The 22,158-nt window shown below is 43.0% G+C and overlaps 2 protein-coding genes across 2 annotated transcripts in view; one reads left to right on the top strand and one right to left on the bottom strand.

The window, feature by feature from the left end:
• LOC140741194 (uncharacterized) overlaps positions 1-10,259 on the top strand; it is a 43,675-nt gene extending 33,416 nt beyond the window's left edge. The window contains exons 6-10 of the mRNA XM_073071088.1: positions 724-805; positions 2,703-2,851; positions 5,100-5,119; positions 7,138-7,357; positions 9,206-10,259. Coding sequence (XP_072927189.1) covers positions 724-805; positions 2,703-2,851; positions 5,100-5,119; positions 7,138-7,357; positions 9,206-9,270 — 536 coding nt within the window. The 3' untranslated portion in view covers positions 9,271-10,259. The remainder of the gene's footprint in view (positions 1-723; positions 806-2,702; positions 2,852-5,099; positions 5,120-7,137; positions 7,358-9,205) is intronic.
• On the bottom strand, positions 9,884-20,654 carry LOC140741195 (THO complex subunit 1). The gene is made up of 3 exons (XM_073071089.1): positions 20,121-20,654; positions 12,022-12,111; positions 9,884-10,859 (listed from the first exon to the last, which is right to left on the bottom strand). Exons 1-3 carry the CDS (start codon positions 20,401-20,403, stop codon positions 10,570-10,572), a joined length of 663 nt encoding a protein of 220 aa, XP_072927190.1. The 5' UTR covers positions 20,404-20,654; the 3' UTR covers positions 9,884-10,569.
• Between the last annotated feature and the right edge of the window lie 1,504 nt (positions 20,655-22,158).

Here is a 22,158-nt window from a genome sequence, read left to right as displayed (position 1 = left end):
GCTGCTGATATATTGGTACATATGTGATGTAGCAGCAAAGCATCTGATATGTACACAGCAAGGTTGGCAATATACTAATATTTGGCTGATCCATGTTAGTGACAGTCGAGAGATAAATATTGAAGATAGCTCCGCTGGCATTTTTTGAATTGTGCAACTGCGAAGGGAGATGGAGCCTTGATTTAATATTTCTTTTGATAACACCAGGCTCCCTTGGTGTCATCCCTGCCTTTAAGGCCAAGTCTCCACAGCGGGTGGCACTTGGACCCACGTTATTCTGATTCTGAGGCTGAAATATCACAAAGTCATAGCAGACACTTGTCATGAAGTAAAAGCAGAAAATGCTGGAATACTCTGCAGGTCAGACAGCATCTGTGGAAAAACATACTTCAGCTGATGAAGCATTGGTGATCTGAAGCATTAACCCTGTTTCTCTTTCCACAGAAGCTCCCTGACCTGCAGTGTTTCCAGCATTTTCTCTTTTTATTTGAGATTTCCATCAGTGATCCTTTTTATCTGTGGAGTGGACTCAGCAATTAAATCTGATGCACCAGAGTGTGAGGGCAGGGTTCTGATTGGCAGCATTGGGCCACATTGTGCAAATTGGGGCAAGATTGTGTTGACTGGGATCTTCACAATGCCTCTCAGTGATTCTCAAACCTGAATCCTGAGACCAAACCTGAGTGTTATTAATTTCAATATTCAATGCTTTGTATTTCTCAGGAACTTACAGGAGAAACACGGAATGTGGTCCATGTGCAAACGGCAACTGTTTTTCTGAAGGATCATCTGAAAAAGGGACAAAGTGAGTAGGAATCACTGTCAACATTTGCATGTTGTATTACATCATTTTAAGAACTAATGTACCATATGGAGTAACCTCGATTCATTGTTCTACCAGAAACTGGTGGTTAGTTTGTGAATAGTTGCCAGCAGTAAAGGTAGAAACCCACACAGTCACAGGGAAAACATGCAAACTTCACACAGGCACTCCTAAAGTCAGGAGTTAAATCTGGATCACTATAGCTGTAAGGAAGCAAGTCTGCTGGCTGCACTACTGTGTCACCCAAGGATGAAAACTTTTAATCAAGGGTCAGTGTAGGTCAGAGAGTACATGGGAAATGGGAAGAGCAGGATTTGCTGTGTATTAAGAAACGGGGAGAAGAGTTTTGGAGTTCAATTTACAGAAGGTGGAACAAAGTTCACCATAAAATGCCCTTTGTGATCAATATGATCACACATCTGTGTGAAATTACTATGCCCGCTGTTTGACTGAAAGGAAAATTTTCTGATTATCTGAAGACACATTACAAGGGTCTGCAGTCCTGTGGATGGCGCTGAGCTGTTTGTGTACAGTGACAATTCCATCTGATATTTCATCAACTTGTTAAGATATCTGAAAAAGAAATGACACATGCATTGAGCATTTCATTAAGAATAATAATAATAAGTACTTTATTGATCCTGAATGGGATATTATTTCATTACAGCAGCAACATATAAAAACACACTTAGCAATAATAATAAATATAATAATATTAACTAACAATAAAGTACAGAATAATATACACAATAATAATTTAACATTGTGCAAAAATAATGTACGAAATACTAAAACAGACTGTTGTACTACGAGCAAACACGAGGAAATCTGCAGATGCTGGAAATTCAAACAACAACACACACAAAATGCTGGTAGAACACAGCAGGCTAGGCAGCATCTATAGGGAGAAGCGCTGTTGACGTTTCGGGCCGAGACCCTTTGTCAGGACTAACCAAAAGGAAAGACAGTAAGATAGTTGTACTACGATGTGTGTTCTCCTGTCGCACAGAGATGAACTGTTATATATGCTTATTGTATTTGGTAGGAAAGATTTTCTGTAACGATCCTTGTGACAGCAGAGCTGAATGAGTCTGTTCCACTGCTTATTCTGTAAGTCATGGAGAGGATGTGCCAGATTGTCCATAATGGGTAACAGTTTGTTTAGTGATCTCCTCTCCACCACTAACTCAAAATTTTGAGTCTGGTTTGTAGCCAAGGATGGATCCAGCCTTTTTTGATGAGTCCATTTAGTCTCTTTGCATCATCACCACCGATGCTGCTCCCCAACATAAAGCCGCAAAGAAGACCGCACTTGCTACAACAGACTGGTAAAAGATCTCCAACATCCTGCTGCACACATTGAAGGACCTCAGCTTCCTTAGAAATGGAGTCTGCTCATCCTCTTCTCGTAAACAGCCTTGGTGTTGGTTTTCCAGTCAAGTCTGTGGTCGAGGTGAACACTCAAGTATTTGTACTCCTCCACCACTGCAACTTCTTCTCCCAGAATGTTTACAGGACTCGTCACAGTCCTCTTCCTCCTAAAATCAATCTCCATCTCCCTGGTTTTGACCACATTCAGGAGCAGGTGATTCCTTCCACACCACTCCACAAACTTGTCCACCAGTCCTCTGTACTCTGACTCCTGCCCATCTCTGATACACCCAACCACCACAGAGTCATCAGAGAACTTCTGCAAATGTCAAGACTCAGATTTATACTAAAAGTGTGAGGTGTACAGTGTGAACAGAAACTGAACCTATATAATTTCTATTATTTACTATCTAATTTCAATCTAAGACACTAATTTTTGTAGTGACTGTGCTTTGAAATTCTTAAAATTGTAAATGTATATTTATCAAATTGTATTTTGATTCCACAGATTGACTGAGACTAGAAGTATCACTGCAAATGCAACAAACGCGGAGTATAATCAAACCACTGTGATAACATTATCAGTCATTGTGGTCTTTCTTCTTCTACTTTGCATATTTCTTTCATGGAAACAAATTTTGAAATATTTTGGCTTAAGTAAGTATGAATCTACAAGAGCTACTACGATTGGGATGTTGAACTACTGTATATGACATCCTTATCATGGAAATACCTCTAAGCTTTTAATCGAGAATGAGTCAACAAGATTAGAAAGGATTGGACAAGGGTTTTAGGACATTATCTTTAGGCAGAACCACTATTAAGGAGAGGAGTGCCCAATGAAGCAGTGGAGGCTACCTCAGTAAATATTTTTCAGACAAAGTTGGATAGATTTTTGCATTGTAGGGGAATTAATGGTTATGGGGAAAAGGCAGGTAGGTGGAGATGAGTCCATGGCCAGATCAGTCATGATTTTATTGAATGGCGGAGCAGGCTCAACAAGCCAGATGGCCTACTCCTGCTCTGATTTCTAATGTTCTTATGTAAGTGATCATGTGACTTTATTCTGAGTGAGAATCACAAAAAGCAGGACTGTGGTCCCAATAAAATGGCAAACACTAAATGTTTGATCCTTGTGGTCAGAGGGATGGAGGGTCACAATCGGAAGAGATTCTGCAGATGCTAGAAATCCAGAGTTACACACAAACCGCTGGAGGAACTCAACAAGCCAGGCAGAATTTATGGAGAGGAATAAACAGTCGACATTTCAGGCCAAGACCCTTCATCATGACTGGATTTTAATTAAAAAATAAAATGCCAGGTACAATAGCCTGATATTCTGAGTGGGATCCTTTTCAAGAGGTAAGTAAAGGGAGGTGTCTGAGAGTTCGGCCCAAGAATTTGACTGTTTATTCCTCCATAGATGCTGCCTGACCTGCTGAGTTCCTCCAGCATTTTGTGGATGGGACAGTAGAGCATGAGTGTGGTGCATGGCCAAGTGGTTAAGGCATTGGGTTAAGGCGTTGGACTAGTGATCTGAAGGTCGTGAGTTCAAGCCCCAGCTGAGGTAGCGTGTTGTGTCCTTGAGCAAGGCACTTAATCACACATCACTCCACCCAGCTGAAAATGAGTACCTGCAAAATGCTGGGGGTTAACCTCACGATAGACTGGCATCTGTCCTATCTGGGGGGGGGAATCTCATACTCTCAGTTGCTTCACGCCACAGAACGCCACACACCAGCCTGATGAGCCGCAAAGGCCCTGGACAGACTTTAACTTTTAACTTTAACAGTAGAGCACATGATGGAGGAAGATGGCTTGAGGTGAATGAAGTCGGAATGTACCATAGAGAGAACCTCTGTATCTGAGTGTGGAGCTGTGTGAAAGTTTGGGATGGGGAGGGAAGAGTCATAGAGAAGAACAGAACAGAAATATGCCTTTTGGCCTATCTAGTCCATGTCAAAACCACTTAAACTGCCTTCTCCCAACGACCTGCACCGGGACCATAGCCCTCCATATTTCTACCATCCATTTATCTATCCAAACTTCTCTTAAATGTTGAAATCAAGCTCGCATGGACCACTTGTGCTGGCTGCTCAGTCCACACTCTCACAACCCTCTGAGTGAAGTTTCCCCTCGTGTTCTCCTGAAACTTCTCTCCTTTCACCCTTAACCCATGACTGCTGGTTGTAGTCCCACCCAACCTCGGTGGAAAAAGCCTACTTGCATTTACCCTATCTAGACCCCTCATAATTGTGTATATCTATATCAAATCTCCCCTCAGTCTACCACGTTCCAAAGAATACAGCCCTAACTTACTCAATTTTTCTTTATAACTCAAGTCCTCCAGACTCAGCAACATCCTTGGAAATTTTCTCTGTACTCTATTTCAAACTTGTTTACATCTTTCCTGTAGGTAGGTGACCAAAACTGTACAACGTCTTGTACAACTTCAACATAACATCCAATCTTCTGTACTCAGTATTTTGATTTATGAAGGCCAATGTGCCAAAAGCTTTCCTTATGACCTTATCTACCTGTGACGCCACTTTCAACTAATCATGTACCTGTATGTCCAGATCCCTTTGTTCTACCACACTCCTCAGTGCCCTATTGCTCACTGTGTAAGACCTACCCTACCTTATATGGTGAGCTTTGGGAGGGTTAGATGGGGCATCAGAAGTGGGACATGGAGTAGTGGGGGTGCTGGAAGAGTAGTGGGTTTGAGGTGAATAGGTGGATAGATGTGTAGGGGGAGCGGTTGGAGGGTCTGCTCTGAGAGCTGGGAGAGAGAGAGAGAACAGTGGGAGGAAGTGATATTTAATTTTTCTGTGATTTGTTACATGTGAATCTCCTCAAAAGTGTGAGCAAAACTTAATATTTGCTTTCTTTTGTTTTTTTTTAGCTATGGGATGCTGGTTAAAGGTAAGGTTCATTGTAATCAGGGCTCAAATAATGAAAGTAAAACTTGCTATGAGTTTGTGAATAGTAGCTGCCTGGTTTGCTGTACATTGTGCATGATGGACTTTTCCACTGATTTCAGTGTTAAGCACACAAACAATGGGCCAATGACTGAGATAGATTACAATCCCAATTGTCTTCACTTCCTGGTGGAAATAACTCACATTATAGCATTTAGAATATAGCGCTGCTCCCATGAGATGGAGATTAAGTGTTCACCAATGTGGTGAATTGGTAGATTCACTGGCCAGAGAAAACAGATTGTAGTGGGTGTTACTCTGAGTGGAAGTCTGTGACCAGTGATGTTCCACAGGGATCAGTGCTGGTACCTGTATAATTTGAACGAAAATGTAGATTGGCTGATCAGTAATTTGTTGGTGATACAAAATTGGTGGATTTGTGGATAGTGAGGAAGGTTGTCAACAGATTCAGCAGGATATGGATGAGGTGCACCTATGAGTAGAGAAATGGCAGCTGGAGCTTAATGCAGACAAGTGTGAGGTAATGCACTTTGGGAGGTCAAATGTAAGAGGAAAGTATGCAGTAAATGGCAGATCATTTGGGAGAATTGATGTGCAAAGGGATCTTAGGGTGCAAGTCCACAGCTCCCTCTAAGTAGCAACACAAGTACAAGGGGTGGTAAAGAAGGTGTAAGGCTTGCCTTTAGTGGTCAAGGCATTAGGTGTAAAAGTAGGAAAGTCCTGTTGTAGCTGTATCAAACTTTAATTAGGCTATATTTGAAGTATTATGTACAATTCTGGTCACCACACTACAACAAGGATGTGGAGGCTTTGGAGAATTTGCAGATGGAGTTCACCAGGATGTTGCCTGGATTAGAGAGGCAGAAGCTATTCATGTTAAATTCTTTGTTGAACTTAAAGGATTTTTTTCTGTTTTACACAGTGAGTAGTGTGGGTGTGGAATACACAGCCAAGGGAATAGTGGAGGAAGTTTAAGTTGTAGTGTTCAGAAGGGAGTTTGCAGGGATACAAGGAGAGGGTGGGACTGCATTGCTCTTACATAGAGCTGGTATGGACTCAGTGGGCTGAATGGTCCTTCATGCTACAACCATCTTGTGCACTTCTATCAAGTCACCTTTCATCCTCCTTTGCTCCAGAGAGAAAAGCTCCGGCTTGTTGAACCTTTCCTCATAAGACATGCTCTCTAATCAAGGCACCATCCTGGTAAATCTCCTCTGCACCCTCTCTAAAGCTTCCACATCCTTCCTATAATGAGGTGACCAAAACTGAATACAATGTAACTTATGCGATAGCAATACTCCAAGTGTGATCTTGCCAACGATTTGTACAACTGTAAAATGAAGTCATTTTGTCCTATACCTAATGTCACAGCTGATGAAAGCAAGTATACCATACACCTTCACCACTGCTTTTGGGGAATTATGTGCTTATAGCCCAGGACTCTCTGTTCTACAACACTCTCCAGGGCCCTGCCATCATTCACTGTACAGTATGTCATGAGTTAGCAACAGAAGAGAAAATATGAGCAAGAGAAGAAGCTGGGAGAAGGAAATACATTCAAGTGAGAGAACAGCCAGGCAGACACTGTGTCTGTGTGACATTCTTTTAGACCAATCTGTGAGTTCTTGGCAGGGTTACACTGACCATTCTGTCACGTAGAAACTTCCTCTGAGGTCATCTGTAAGTCAGAAGTTGCATTCAAGCTGGTGCTCATTTGACACAATCCCCCTGATTCTTTTAAGGGCAGCATTCAAATCTCAAACAAACTGATTCTAAACACAGAAAACGCTTAGTGTTTATTTAAAGGATTTGGAGAGAATGTCGGGGCTTTTCTTCACAGGAACACATGGAACATGGAACATAATATCAATGTCCAGGCACATGTGTAGTGCCTGCTGGTTTCTATGGCGGAATTCCCAAACTTATGATTTCACTGATTTGCAATGGGCTTAAGTTTCCTATTGTTGTTTCATAACACTAACTTACCGTGTCCTCACATAGGGGAAGCCGGGTAACATTGGTAATCCCAATCCAATTCTCCAAGAATCAGTGGAAGAGCAGGGACAACATACCAAGAACATAAATTGTGCAACTTTTTCAATGGAGGAGTCAACGTATTTCATCACCCCAGACTCTGACTTGAAAGATGACCAACTGTGCGGCAGAGGAAAGAGCACCAAGTACTTAGAACTGAAGCTGGATCAGCATGAGATGAAATTAGGTTTGACTTTGGCAATTTATTTACTTGAAATTGACCATGATGGTAAATTTCCACAGAAAGTTCTGGGTGGAAATATCTAGATTGAAAGTAGCAACATGCTAATTTATTGAACAAATTGGGCCAGAAATTCTGGGGCTTAAGAGAGACGGTGTGACCTGTGGATCAGCAGAATTTATGAGATTTGCACCTTAATTCTCCAGTAATCTCAGCACCGAAAGTGATGGCTTCTACTTGATACTGCTGTGACAACCTGTTGATCGTGCAATGCCAATAATTCTCTCAAATCCAGATTAAAATTGTTCATTTTTTTGTGATTCTTAAAGATATGTAATTTTGCAAACTTTAAAAGCTTGTCTAACATTTTTAGTCTCTCTGTCCCTTGCCTCTCTTTAATTTTTCTAGATCTGATTTGTCTCCAATTTGCTTCCCTGTCATTTCTTTACTTTTTTAATCCTCAGATACATTTGTTATACCTGATGTTCAGCAGTTTCAGTATTCCTTTCATGGCTTCATTATCAGCCCATATTCCAATAGGTCACAGTAAACATTTTTTGGAGATGAAATGAGTGCAGGAAAAGAGTAGCTGAGAAAGCAGCACAAGACTTGTATTGCATTAGCAAAACCAGCACCTGTCCATCCCAAATTACTCAAGTGAGTAGCTTGCTGGTCCATTTCATAGGAAGGCTAAGAACCAAACTCATTGTGTAGCACTGAAGTCACACATACCCAGATTGGGTAAAGATGTCTGGCTTTCTTCACAAATATTTGTACATAGACACACACTCCAAGCTAGGGATAGTGCAGAATCAGAATCAGATTTATTATCATTGTGTCGTGAAATCTGTTGCTTTACAGTAGCAAAGAAATAAAATTACTATAAATTATAAATAAATAAATAGTGCAGAAGAGGAATAAAGAGGCAGTGTTCATGAACTGCTCAGAAATCTGTCGGTGGAGGGGAAACTGTTCTTGGATCATTGAGTGTGGGTCTTCAGGCTCTTGTACCTTCTCCCTGAAGGTAGTAATTAGAAGAGGACATGTCCTGGGTGGTGAGAGTCCTTAGTGAGGGATGCCACTTTCTTAAGGCACCGCCTCTTGAAGATGTCCTCAGTGATGGGAAGGGTAGTGCCTGTGATGGAGCTGCTGAGTCTACAACCCTCTGTAGCCTCCAGCAATCATGTGCATTGGAGATTCAATACCAGACTGTAATGCAACCAGTTATAATGCTCTCCACCATACAACTGGCAAATTCTTTAGTGACATACCAACTCCTCAAGCTCCTAACGATAAGGTACTGCTGATAATAGTAAACAGGTATCAAGATTAGCTAAAACACATTTATTCAAATCTCTTAACATATACACATTCTGTACATATGAGCAGGCTCTGTGGGCTCATAAGGAAGCCTATTGTTTCTGCCTTGTATGTGACTCCAGACTCAAACCAAAGTATTTGGCTGTTTAACCACTGAGCAAGCCATAACATTTAGCATTAAATACCAAAACTAGGTGTACAGGGTTATGACACAGTCCTTTCACACTCTGGGACTGGGCACACTGGGTTATCACATTCTCCTTTCACACTCTGACTGGGTACACTGGGTTATCACACAGTCCTTTCACACTCTGGGACTGGGTACACTGGGTTATCACACTGTCCTTTCACACTCTGGGACTGGGTACACTGGTGCATCACACTGTCGTTTCATACTCTGGGACTGGGTACACTGGGTCATCACCTGGTGTCCTTCAAATCTGGGTTTGGGTGATTTTTAATTTAATTTTCCTTTTTTCATTGAAGACATTGTAAGATGTAGGCGGTTCTAAAATTGAACCTTTTATATTTCAGAAGTTCATACAATTTCGGCCATCAAGTCATCCAGCTCTGTGGAACCTTTTTGGAATGATATTTGATTAAGAGTCATTCAGCAAGAACGTGAAAACCACTATCTTTGTTCAAAACATCATTTTACTTAATTTGCGTCGGTTTCCTTTTTAAGATCTTATTCATTGTACAGTCGGCCCTCCTTATCTGCGGATTCCACATGCATGGATTCAACCAACCATAGATCAGGAAAACCCGGAAGTTCTCTCTCCAGAGTTCGTTGTTTGAGCATGTACAGGCTATTTTTTCTTGTCATTTTCCCTAAGCAATACAGTATAACAACTATTTGCATAGCATTTACATTGTATTAGGTATTATAAGTAATCTAGAGATGATTTAAAAGTACAGGCAGCCCCCGGGTTATGAACGAGTTCCGTTCCTGAGTCCGTCTTTACGTCGGATTTGAAGTCAGGAACATCCAGTATTATGTAGCCTCAGTTAGTAAAACGTTTGTCTTAGTATATATTTTACCTTTCTGTGCATATAAAACACTTAAGAAACATATGTATTTCAATAATTAAACCACTGCGTTGCTTGGTAATAATTGTAGCTTTCATCGGGGTAGGGCCTTTCAAATGCTCCATTAAAATTGTTCTGATCATTGACCAACATAGCCTAACACTTTTCCAATGACCGATGGCGTTTCACCTCTTTCTGATCGCTTTATTATTTCCACTTTATTTTCAATCGTGATCGTGATTATTTTCGTGAACAGAAACACTGCGGATTCAGAGGTCCGCCTCCAGGTCATAATGTCCACCACACTGAGACAGGTTAAATAAGGTCCGGGGTTCTGCTGGGTCCTAAAGACCACCGAATTGAGACAGGTCAAATAAGGGACTTGAGCATCTGCGTTTTTTGGTATCTGCGGGGGGTCCCGGGACCAATCCCCCGCGGATAAGGAGAGCCAACTGTATAGTTTTATAAAAAATTAAGACCCTATTCCTATGGCAAATTAATTTCTACCAATAATTGTACTATCATTTTAAAAATTGTTAAAGTATGATACATCATTTAATATCAGTGTCACTTGTGGATTTTTGTTTTATAAATCTAAGATTTTTATTCATGATTTATTCAAAGGTTCATTTATTATCAAAGTAATACACGAAATAACAATTAAATCTGAGATTCCTGTTCTTCAGAAACCAAGGAAATAAAGAGAATGGCAACATGATCACCAACCCCCAAACCATTCCCCCGCACAAAAAAAATGAGAAAGAACAGGTGAAAAACATAGAATTTTAAAAAAGCTTATAAGACTGAAAAAATTTATAACTGCAACTACTTAAAGGTATTAACGATTATTTAAGATCAAGATAACTTGATCATTGGTTTCCTTCAAGAAGACAGTCAATGTCTTCTGAACTGATGGGACAATCTTTGTTTGCAAGAATAGTGTGCAATCGCTCAGCAGTTGCCGCCGCCTTTTCCCGATTCTTCCAGAGTACCAGCATTTTAAAGCGTTGCATGACTACGTCCTGTTCATCTGATACACAATGGTCGATGTCACATTCTTTCAGATCCAGGAACTCGATGCCAATTCGCTTCCAATTACGTCCGAGTTTTGAAGCCAGTCTCATCAGTTGTTTCTCAATCACTGGCTTTGCCTCCAACTCTGTAAGCAATGAGATACTGAATTAAAACTTGGCCTGTGGATTCTCTGACGCCTTCTGTGGCAATGAGAAAAAAATTAAATGTTTCCATGGGGCTGATCAACATCCAATGCCTTCTGGTGGAAAATCTCTTCAATCTGGATATTGGGAATGGGAGCAGGATTAGGGTTATGATGCTGTTCACAGTTAAATATTCTGCTGGTAGTACTCAAGACTTTATTCTGAGCTGGAAGTGGGGACTTAGGGAGTAAATGTAATGCTGAGGAAAAGGAACATGTGGCTGTCCATTCTCTATACATTTTCCCAGTGGATGCATCCAAGGGGCAGAACAATGGAGTAATATGATTAAGCATTTTCACTAAGGCATGTTAGTAACGGAACATGCTGGGCCACTTGCATTGTGGGAGCTAGAACTGGGTCTGTCGAGATGAAAGACATGAACACTTGAAAACCCAGGCCCAAAAGAGAGCATCTCCCGCATGTAGAAAGCCCAATCAAACCACTGCGCGATCGATCAGCCCCATGTGCATTCGCCATATTCTCACAATTTATCTGATCAATTTTGTAGGGTTTGCTCCATATGGGATTACCACCATATGAAGGGCAACACTACTGCCAACCAGGACAATGGTGCAACTCTGCAGTGGGTGCATCTTCTGCAGAACCTGAAGGGGAGGAGTACGAAGGCAGGCTGGTGATGGGGTCTGGAGAAGTGAATGAGCTACCTTCACAAGGGCTAACATCAAGATCCATCACCATCCTTCACCCAGAGAAATGTGGCAGGTTTTCAAACCTAGGATGTTAATCACATTTAGTGACAAGTGCACACCCCAGCATGTCAGGGTGAGTGGGAAGGGGAAATTACAATCATCTCCAGAACCCTACATGTATTGTAGTTCTATTTCTATACAGGAAGAAGCTAATACTTGGGAGGAACAAAAAAAAATCTGCCAGAGGAACTCAGCAGTTCAAGTAGCATCTGTGGGGGTAAAGGAATGGTCAATGTTGTGGACGTTCGCATCTCCTAATAGTTGAAAGGTTTCTTATTTTGAATCATTTCAATGACGGCATTGTCCCTTCTGAAATCTCATGGACTTGTTTGATAAATTAAATACTTTAATACTTGAATATGTTGAAGGAATATTTAAATATGACTTCACGTACTGTTTTTCTTTGGGATGGGGTTCTCACTCTCTGAAGGATCACTCACAGTTCCAGCGCTGTTCTGGCCTTCAGGTCTCTCCCTTTTTCTCTCTGTTAAATAAAGGAACAAAGAATGAAAACTTGGGACAAATCAAATTAAGATTCCAGCTTGGGAATTTCCAGAATATGTGGGTTAACTGCTGTAAATTGCTCCTAGTGTGTGAGTGAGGGGTAGTATCCGGGGTGTGGGTGGGCAAAGACACGATGGGAGAATAAAATGGGATCAATAAAATGAGAACTTGATGGTCAATGTAGACTCTGAACTGAAGGACCAGTTTCTATGTTGTGTGACCCATTTACTTAATAATATTGGAATGGACATGAAACCACATATCAATGCATCTAATCAGAGCTCAATCATATGAACACCAATTGTACTTTCTTTGGTGCAATCTCAGAAGGTAGTAGTCAATGGGATGTGCTCTGACTGGAAGTCTGTGACTAGTGGTATCCTGCAGGGATCCATACTTGGACTGAATTGTGAATTGGGATGATGTTTTTGCAGGGAAATGTACTATGGACATGTGGTCGATGTTTAAGGATCTCTTGCAGGATGTTAGGGATAAATTTGTCCTGGTGAGGAAGATAAAGAATGGTAGGGTGAAGGAACCATGGGTGACAAGTGAAGTGGAAAATCTAGTCAGGTGGAAGAAGGCAGCATACACGAGGTTTAGGAAGCAAGGATCAGATGGGTCTATTGAGGAATATAGGGTAGCAAGAAAGGAGCTTAAGAAGGGGCTGAGGAGAGCAAGAAGGGGACATGAGAAGGCCTTGGCGAGTAGGGCAAAGGAAAACCCCAAGGCATTCTTCAATTATGTGAAGAACAAAAGGATGACAGGAGTGAAGGTAGGACCGATTAGAGATAAAAGTGGGAAGATGTGCCTGGAGGCTGTGGAAGTAAGCGAGGTCCTCAATGAATACTTCTCTTTGGTATTCACCACTGAGAGGGAACTTGATGACGGTGAGGACAATATGAGTGAGTTTGATGTTCTGGAGCATGTTGATATTAAGGGAGAGGAGGTGTTGGAGTTGTTAAAATACATTAGGACGGATAAGTCCCCGGGGCCTGACGGAATATTCCCCAGACTGCTCCACGAGGCAAGGGAAGAGATTGCTGAACCTCTGGCTAGGATCTTTATGTCCTCGTTGTCCACGGGAATGGTACCAGAGGATTGAAGGGAGGCGAATGTTGTCCCCCTGTTCAAAAAAGGTAGCAGGGATAGTCCAGGTAATTATAGATCAGTGAGCCTCATGTCTGTGGTGGGAAAGCTGTTGGAAAAGATTCTTAGAGATAGGATCTATGGGCATTTAGAGAATCATGGTCTGATCAGGGACAGTCAGCATAGCTTTGTGAAGGGCAGATCGTGCCTAACAAGCCTGATAGAGTTCTTTGAGGAGGTGACCAGGCATATAGATGAGGGTAGTGCAGTGGATGTGATCTACATGGATTTTAGTAAGGCATTTGACAAGGTTCCACACGGTAGGCTTATTCAGAAAGTCAGAAGGCATGGGATCCAGGGAAGTTTGGCCAAGTGGATTCAGAATTGGCTTGCCTGCAGAAGGCAGAGGGTTGTGGTGGAGGGAGTACATTCAGAATGGAGGGTTGTGACTAGTGGTGTCCCACAAGGATCTGTTCTGGGACCTCTACTTTTTGTGATTTTTATTAACGACCTGGATGAGGGGGTAGAAGGGTGGGTTGGCAAGTTTGCAAATGGCACAAAGGTTGGTGGTGTTGTAGATAGTGTAGAGGATTGTCGAAGATTGCAGAGAGACATTGATAGGATGCAGAAGTGGGCTGAGAAGTGGCAGATGGAGTTCAACCCGGAGAAGTGTGAGGTGGTACACTTTGGAAGGACAAACTCCAAGGCAGAGTACAAAGTAAATGGCAGGATACTTGGTTGTGTGGAGGAGCAGAGGGATCTGGGGGTACATGTCCACAGATCCCTGAAAGTTGCCTCACAGGTAGATAGGGTAGTTAAGAAAGCTTATGGGGTGTTAGCTTTCATAAGTCGAGGGATAGATTTTAAGAGACGCGATGTAATGATGCAGCTCTATAAAACTCTAGTTAGGCCACACTTGGAGTACTGTGTCCAGTTCTGGTCGCCTCAATATAGGAAGGATGTGGAAGCATTGGAAAGGGTACAGAGGAGATTTACCAGAATGCTGCCTGGTTCAGAGAGTAGGGATTATGATCAGAGATTAAGGGTGCTAGGGCTTTACTCTTTGGAGAAAAGGAGGATGAGAGGAGACATGATAGAGGTGTACAAGATATTAAGAGGAATAGACAGAGTGGACAGCCAGCGTCTCTTCCCCAGGGCACCACTGCTCAGTACAAGAGGACATGGCTTTAAGGTAAGGGGAGGGAAGTTCAAGGGGGATATTAGAGGAAGGTTTTTTACTCAGAGAGTGATTGGTGCATGGAATGCACTGCCTGAGTCAGCGGTGGAGGCAGATACACTAGTTAAGTTTAAGAGACTACTAGACAGGTATATGGAGGAATTTAAGGTGGGGGGTTATATGGGAGGCAGGGTTTGAGGGTCGGTACAACATTGTGGGCTGAAGGGCCTGTAATGTGCTGTACTATTCTATGTTCTATATATATGACCTGGGGGATTTCAATATGCAGGCAGACTGGGAAAATCAGATTGGTGCTCTATCCCAAGAGAAGGAATTTGGTAGAATGCTTACAAGATGGCTTTTTAGAGTAGCTCTAGGAAACCCGCGCCCAATGATATTGGTCCCTCTCAGGTTCAGGTGTAACCTGTCCTTTTTGTACATTATACCTCCCCTTAAGAGCTCTCAATGATCCAGAAATCTGAAACTCTGCCCTCTGCACCTACTACTCAGCCACGCAGTTATCTGGCTAATCATTCTATTCTTACCCTAACTGGGGCATGGCACAGGCATCAATCCAGAGATTACTATCCTTGAGCTTTTTATGTAACTCTCTATATTCTCTCTTCAGGACCTCATCACTTTTCCTACTTAAGTCATTGATAGCAATATGTACCATGACTTCTGGATGTTCACCCTCTGCATATAAAATGCCAGTGCAAGACATCCCTGACCCTGGTACCAATATATATCAATATATCATCCAGGTGTCTCTTTCACATCCACAAAATATCCCTTATCACTACTGCACTCCTCTTTTCCTACCTAGTAAAGGATGCAACAGGAGATAATCAGCTGCAGATATGGGTGAAAAAATAACAGATAGGGTTTAGCCCAGCGAAATGTGACGTGATGAACTTTGGGAGATCAAATGTAAAGGGACAATACACTCTTAATGACAAGATGCTTAACAGTGTTAATGTGCAGAAGGATCTTGGGATCCATAGCTCTCTGAAAGTGAGGTGGTAAAGAAGGCAAATGGCATGCTTCCCTTTCTTAGTCAAGGAATTAAGTTTAAGAGTTGTCAAGTTATGTTTCAGCTTCATAAAACTCTAGTTGGGCTTCATTTGGAGTATTGCCTACAGTTCTAGTCACTCCATTATGGGAGAATGGGGAGACTTTGAGGAGGGTGCAGAAAAGGTTTATCAGGATGCTGCCTGGATTAGAGGGCAAGTGACAAACTGGAGCTGTTTTCTGTGGAGTGGTAGAGGCCAAGAGAAGAGATTATGAGAGGCATAAACAGACAACCACTATCTTTTGGTTGAAAAGTCTAATACCAGAGGGTTTGTGAAGGGTAACTTCAAAGGGTATGTGCAAGGCAAGTTTTTTTTACACAAAGAGAAGTGAGTACCTGGAATGCACTGCTGGAATAATAGAATCAGAATCAGAATCCTTTACTATCACCAAGTATGAGGACACATACAGGGAATTTGATGCCGGTTTCCCTGAGCTCTCTCTCTACAGAATTAAAAGCAAACAAAAACAATAGAGCAAATAATCATAAACTATATACAATGAGGTCCACCTCACTGAATGTACAGGTGAACTTGATTTAAAATAGACTAAAATTCAAGTGTTCATAAGACTGATGGCATACGGAAAGAAACTGTTCTTGTACCTATTTGTCCTGGCATACAGTGATCTAAAGTGCCTACCAGAAGGAAGGAGTTGGAACAGGTGATGTCCAGGGTGTAATGGGTCTACAATAATGCTGTTTGCTCGCTTCCTGACTCTAGATGCATATAAGTCCTGGATCGAGGGCAGCTTCACACCAGTAATCCTTTCCGTGGCCCTGACGGTTCTTTGGAGTCTATTCTTGTCTTGTTTGGTAGCTGATCCAAACCAGACAGTGATGGACGAACAGAGAACAGACTGGATTATTCCTGAATAGAATTGAATCAGCAGCTCCTGAGGCAGGTTGTACTTCCTGAGTTGACGTAGGAAATACAACCTCTGCTGAGCCTTTTTGATAAGAGTGTCCACGTTGGGTGTCCACTTCAGGACCTGGGAGACTGTGACACCCAGAAATCTGAAGGCCTCCACAGCAGACACAATACTGTTGAGTCTCGTGAGTGGGGGGAGTATTGGGGGGCTCCTCCTGAAGTCCACTGTCATCTCCACAGTCTTGAGCGTATTTAGCTCCAGATTGTTCTGACCACACCAGAGGGCCAGCCGTTCCACCTCCCGTCTGTATGCAGACTCATCACCGTCTTGGATAAGGCCAATGACAGTTGTGTCGTCTGCAAACTTCAGGAGTTTAACTGATGGATCATGTGAGGTGCAGTCATTAGTGTAAAGGGAGAAGAGCACACATCCCTGGGGGGCACCGGTACTGATTGTCCGGGTGCTAGAGATGATGCTCCCCAGCCTCACTTGCTGCACCCTGTCAGTCGGGAAGCTTGTTATCCGCTGACAGATGGCGGGGGAGACAGTAAGCTGGGTGAGTTTGGAGTGGAGGATTTCTGGGACGATGGTGTTAAACGCTGAGCTGAAGTCAACAAACAGGACGCTCACAGAAGTTCCTGGGTTGTCGAGGTGTTGTAGAATGTAATGAAGTCCCATGTTGACCGCATCATCCACTGACCTATTTGCCCGATAAGCAAACTGCAGGGGGTCCAGCAGGGGGCCTATGATGTCCTTCAGGTGAGCCAACACTAGTCTCTCAAAGGACTTCATGACCACAGATGTCAAAGCAACAGGCCTGTAGTCATTTAGTCCCTCGATAGAGGGTTTCCTAGGGACTGGAATGATAATGGAGCGCTTGAAGCAATGACGGACTTCACACAGCTCCAGTGATCTATTGAAGATCCGTGTGTAGATGGGGGCCAGCTGACCAGCGCAGGTCTTCAGGCAGGAGGGCGACACACCGTCTGGGCCTGGAGCTTTCCTGGTCTTCTGCCTCCGGAACAGCTGACTCACCTCCCTCTCACAGATCCTAAGTGCAGGTACAAGGGAGTTGAAGTGAAGGGGGGTAGGGGGAGCAGTTTTTGTAATGTGGGGTGAGAAAGCCGATACTAAGATGTCAGGGTGATGGATGATGGGGGTTGCAGGTAGGTCTGTGTTTTGGCTGGGGGGAATGAAGGTGTCAAATCTACAGTAAAACTTGTTCAGATCGTCAGCCAGTTGATGGCTCTCCACAGCCTGAGGGAATGGTTTCTTGTAGTTGGTGATCTCTTGGAGCCCCTTCCACACTGACACTGGGTCGTTGTCTGAAAACCTGCTTTGCAGTTTTCCAATGTAGCGCTTCTGCACTGCCTTAACCTCCCTTGTCAGTGTGTTCCTGGCTCGTTTGTACAGAATCCTGTCCCCTCTTCTGTACACCTCCTCCTTCTCCCGACGAAGCTGCCTGAGTTGTGATGTGAACCAGGGCTTGTTGTTATTGAATGTGCAGAAGGTTTTTGTTGGAATGCACATGTCTTCACAAAAACTGATGTATGAGGTCACGGTGTCAGACAGATCATGAAGATCTGTAGCTGCAGCCTCAAAGACACTCCAATCCGTGCAGTCCAAACAGGCCTGAAGTTCCAGCTTTGACTCGTTGGTCCATCTCCTGACTGTCCTGACAACAGGCTTAACCAATCTTAGGTTACCACACCTGTATGTCGGAAGAAGGTGAACCAGGCAGTGGTCGGAGAGACCCAAGGCTGCCCGTGTAACAGAGCGATATGTATCCTTTATTGTTGTGTAGCAGTGGTCCAGTATGTTAGTGTCTCTGGTGGGACACTTAATATGTTGTCTAAATTTTGGCAATTCGTGGCCAAGGTTTGCCCTATTACAGTCACCAAGAACAATGAGCAAGGAGTCTGGATGTTTATTCTCCACTTCAGTTATCTGGTCAGCCAGGTGTTGTAGCGCCTCCCTGACGCAGGCCTGAGGTGGAATGTAGACGCCGACCAGAGTGGAGGCAAGTACAATAGAGACATTCAAGATGCTCTCAGATTGGCACATGAGCATGCAGGGAATGTAAGGGACTAATTTAGTCAGGCATTTGATTACTAATTTAATTAGTTCAGCACCATATTCTATGAGTAAACTGTTATGTGTTCTATGATCTAACCTTCCTGCCTCTCTTCCTGTCAAAGATGAAGCTTAGCGTTAAGATAAGAGCCCATGGTATTACAGGAAAGATACTAGCATGGATAGAGCATTGGCTGATTGGCAGAGGACACAAAGAGTGGGAATAAAGGGAGCCTTTTCTGGTTGGCTGTCAGTGACTAGTGTGTTCCGCAGGGGTCTGTGTTGGGACCGCTTCTTTTTACATTGTATGTCAATGATTTGGATGATGGAATTGATGGCTTTGTGGCCAAGTTTGCAGATGGTACGAAGATAGGTAGAGGGGCAGAAAGCATTGAGGAAGCAGGGAGGCAGTGTATGGTCATGCACTTTGGTAGAAGGAATAAAAACACAGACTATTTTCTAAATGTGGAGAAAATTTAAAAATCCAAGGTGCAATGGAACTTGGGAGTCCTTGTGCAAGGTTCCCTAAAGGTTCATTTGCAGGTTGAGTCAGTGGTGAGGAAGGCAAATGCAATGTTAGCATTCATTTCCAGAGGACTAGAATACAAGAGCAAGGATATAATGCTGAAGCATTATAAGGTATTGGTGAGGCCTCACTTGGAATATTGTAAGCAATTTTGGACCCCTTACCTAAGGAAGGATATGCTGACATTAGAAAGGGTTCAGAGGTTCACAAGAACGATTCCGGGAATGAAAGGCTTATTGTATGAGGTGCGTATGATGGGCCTCTGGGCCTGTACTCATTGGAATTTAGAAGAATGAGGGGGATCTCATTGAAACCTATCGAATGTTAAAAGACCTAGAGTGGATGTGGGAAGGATGCTTCCTTTGGTAGGGGAGTCTAGGACTGGAGGGCACAGCCTCAGAATAGAGGGACATCCATTTAAAAGAGAAATGAGGAGGAATTTTTTTAGCCAGAGGGCCTAATTCTGCTCCTATGTCTTATGGTTGTAAGTGAATAACCCCAAACTTCTGGTCACCTGTCCTAATATCTCCTTAAGTGTCTCTGAATAAATGTTTGTTTGCTATTGATCTCAAAAGCATTATGAATGTAATAAGAACATAAGTATGCCACTTGGTCCCTCAAGGCTGCCCTGCCATTCAATGGTCATGGCTGATTTGCTCCAGACCTTCTCTATGCCAGTTCCCAGTAGTCCTATGAAACGTTGATTTTCAAACGCTTACCTACTTCCACTTTAAATGCTTCCAATGATCCAACTTCCACAAACTTCAGGGGTAAATAATTCAAGCGATTCACCAAAAGGTTCCTGTGCCCTCAGTTTTGATTGACCTATAGATCTATGGAAAAGAGTATAGTCGATGTTTCGGGCGAGATGCTGCATGGCCTGCTGAGTTCCTCCAGCATTTTGTGTGTGTGTGTTGCAAGAACTTAAACAGTTCTTTACTAATTATTCTGGAGTGGGACTGCAAGAATGTTGTTTAGATCACTGGTGAAATGAATGGGAGAAAGTGGGAACGTAGGAGAATACAGGCGGATGTTTAGTGATGGAAAACAAGTATTAGTTGTCAACATTCAGGGAAGGTGTGCTTTTTCTGTTTACAGCCTGCTCTTATTGTGGGTCCTGACTAACTTGTTCATTTGATGGCTGAGTTTCTTGGGGCAATTTCAATCAGCGTGTCAATCTTACCTTGCGTCCTTTCTATGGATCCGTTCCTCTCTCCTCCATCTGCGAACATCCACTCCAGATCGCGCCTTGGGATTTCATGAATAATATCTCTGGTGATATCCACCGCCTTCTCGCCATAGTGATTCAGGAGCAATTGTACAATTTTCTCGCGTTTTTTGTCTTCCAGCTGACTACTGGGTATCGGTTTCCTCTTGTCGCTTTCCCTGAGATAAAAGGTGAATCGGTTCAAGTTTTCCTCGGTCAGTTCATCAAGGACTTTGAGTATAAGACGTTTTGGTGTCATGACGGCTTCACGTTAAATGGGACCCAGTCCCGTCTTTCCACGATAGCACACAAAGACTCGGGTGCAGATAAGCTCAATTCAGGAATCCGTCCCAAAGTATGCTTAGTACGCCTCAATTAACGCATAGCTAGTTCTTAGATTCTCGTTTAAAATGTAAGAAATTCCGATTATAAAGTGCGGATTCACGAAAGGATTTCCAGCTTACCGCTGCAGGAAGTAAACGGCGTGCTCTACCCTGCCCCGCTCCGGTTGCTGCCAGGAACTGCAACCGACGAAACAACAAGGCGCCAAACTGAGCAGCGTTAGCCCTGGTTGGAGTCACTGCCAGCCGTGTGTACTGAAACAGCAGGATGGAACAGTTCGAGAGGGTTGGCAGACAGTCTCTCTTATTCCCAGATTCAACTCAGGGGACCATACTCCAGTTTGTTTAACACTAGGAAGACTTAAATTAGTGACTGGTTGAATTCAGACATCCCGCCCTGCAAAAACTCATTTCAGGGAGGTAGCACCACCCCCCACCCCCAGGTCGACCTCCAAGGGTGTATGTATACAGGACATTTGATTATGAAAGACAATTTATTTGATCATGTATTGAAACTATTTACACACACACATATATTCCTTGTTGAGTATTTTGTTGGCAGTCTCATTGCTAATAGCTAAATGCTAATGCAAATAGCTTTTCTATTTCTTTTGCAATCCGTGCACTGTGATGTTGCTTGCTTGGCAGATTTGAGCATTTTGCCGGAAGTCTCAACCTCATAGCAGTCTGTGTCAATGAATTTGTTAATTTTGCAAGACATCTCAGATTCACAAGATTCACAATTATATTATCAATGAGTCGTTTTTTTATTCTATTACAACTTTAAGCAAGTCTACAGGGAGTTTGGCCTCATCACGTAGGACATCAATAGAGTAGCTCCTTAGCAGCTAGCCAGCTAGTTTAAATAACGTTAGCTATGCGAATGAACAAATGACACCTGTTAAACTCACCTCAACATGTCTTTTACAGTCATTTAACCCACCATGGGCAATAGAAAAGTCACTGTTGCAAACAGTGCAGTGAGCAACACTGTCATTATTTTTGACCCCTATTGGGCAGGGATACACTTTAGTGTAGTTTGGGATGAAGTACGTTTTATATTTTCTTTTTTTGGAACACTCTGCCACGGCACTGCAGGACACTAAACTGAACTGATGGACAACGAAAGAGAGAGAGAGAGAGAGAGAGAGAGAGAGAGAGAGAGAGAGAGAGAGAGAGGGTCGACTGTAAAGCCCGCCCACAGAGAAAACTGATAGGTCTACTTAGCACGAAGAGAGACCAACCAGGATACTCCCTCTGTCACTCTCTTGCTACATCTGTCACTTGCTCTCTCGCTCTCAAAAAAATTGATTTCCGGGATATTGTATATAATTTGCGGGCTTCAGGGAGCCGCTATCAATATGCGGGGGACTCCCGGAACTTCCAGGAGAGGTGGGATGTACTTGTAGGTTTTTGCAAATAAAACAAAGTGAGGTGTTTTATGTTTAATGAAGCCTGTAACACAATTTATTGAACTCCAAAACCTAAACACCAAAGCATACTAAAAATCTTTAGGTAATTACGTTATCACATCAGACCAGCCTCTTAAAGCGAAACCCCAACTCAGTGTTGGTGGTTGTGAATTATGTACATTTCTCCCAATTGCTTTACCCTACACAGTCCCCCACCCCCCCCCCCCCAGAATTCACTAAAACCAGTCTCGTGAGCCTGTC

This window comes from Hemitrygon akajei, chromosome 18 (assembly GCF_048418815.1).
Source record: "Hemitrygon akajei chromosome 18, sHemAka1.3, whole genome shotgun sequence".
In the NCBI taxonomy this organism is placed as follows: Eukaryota; Metazoa; Chordata; class Chondrichthyes; order Myliobatiformes; family Dasyatidae; genus Hemitrygon; species Hemitrygon akajei.
The sequence above is the reverse complement of the archived record's forward strand: the minus strand, read 5'-3'. Positions and strand labels throughout refer to the sequence as shown.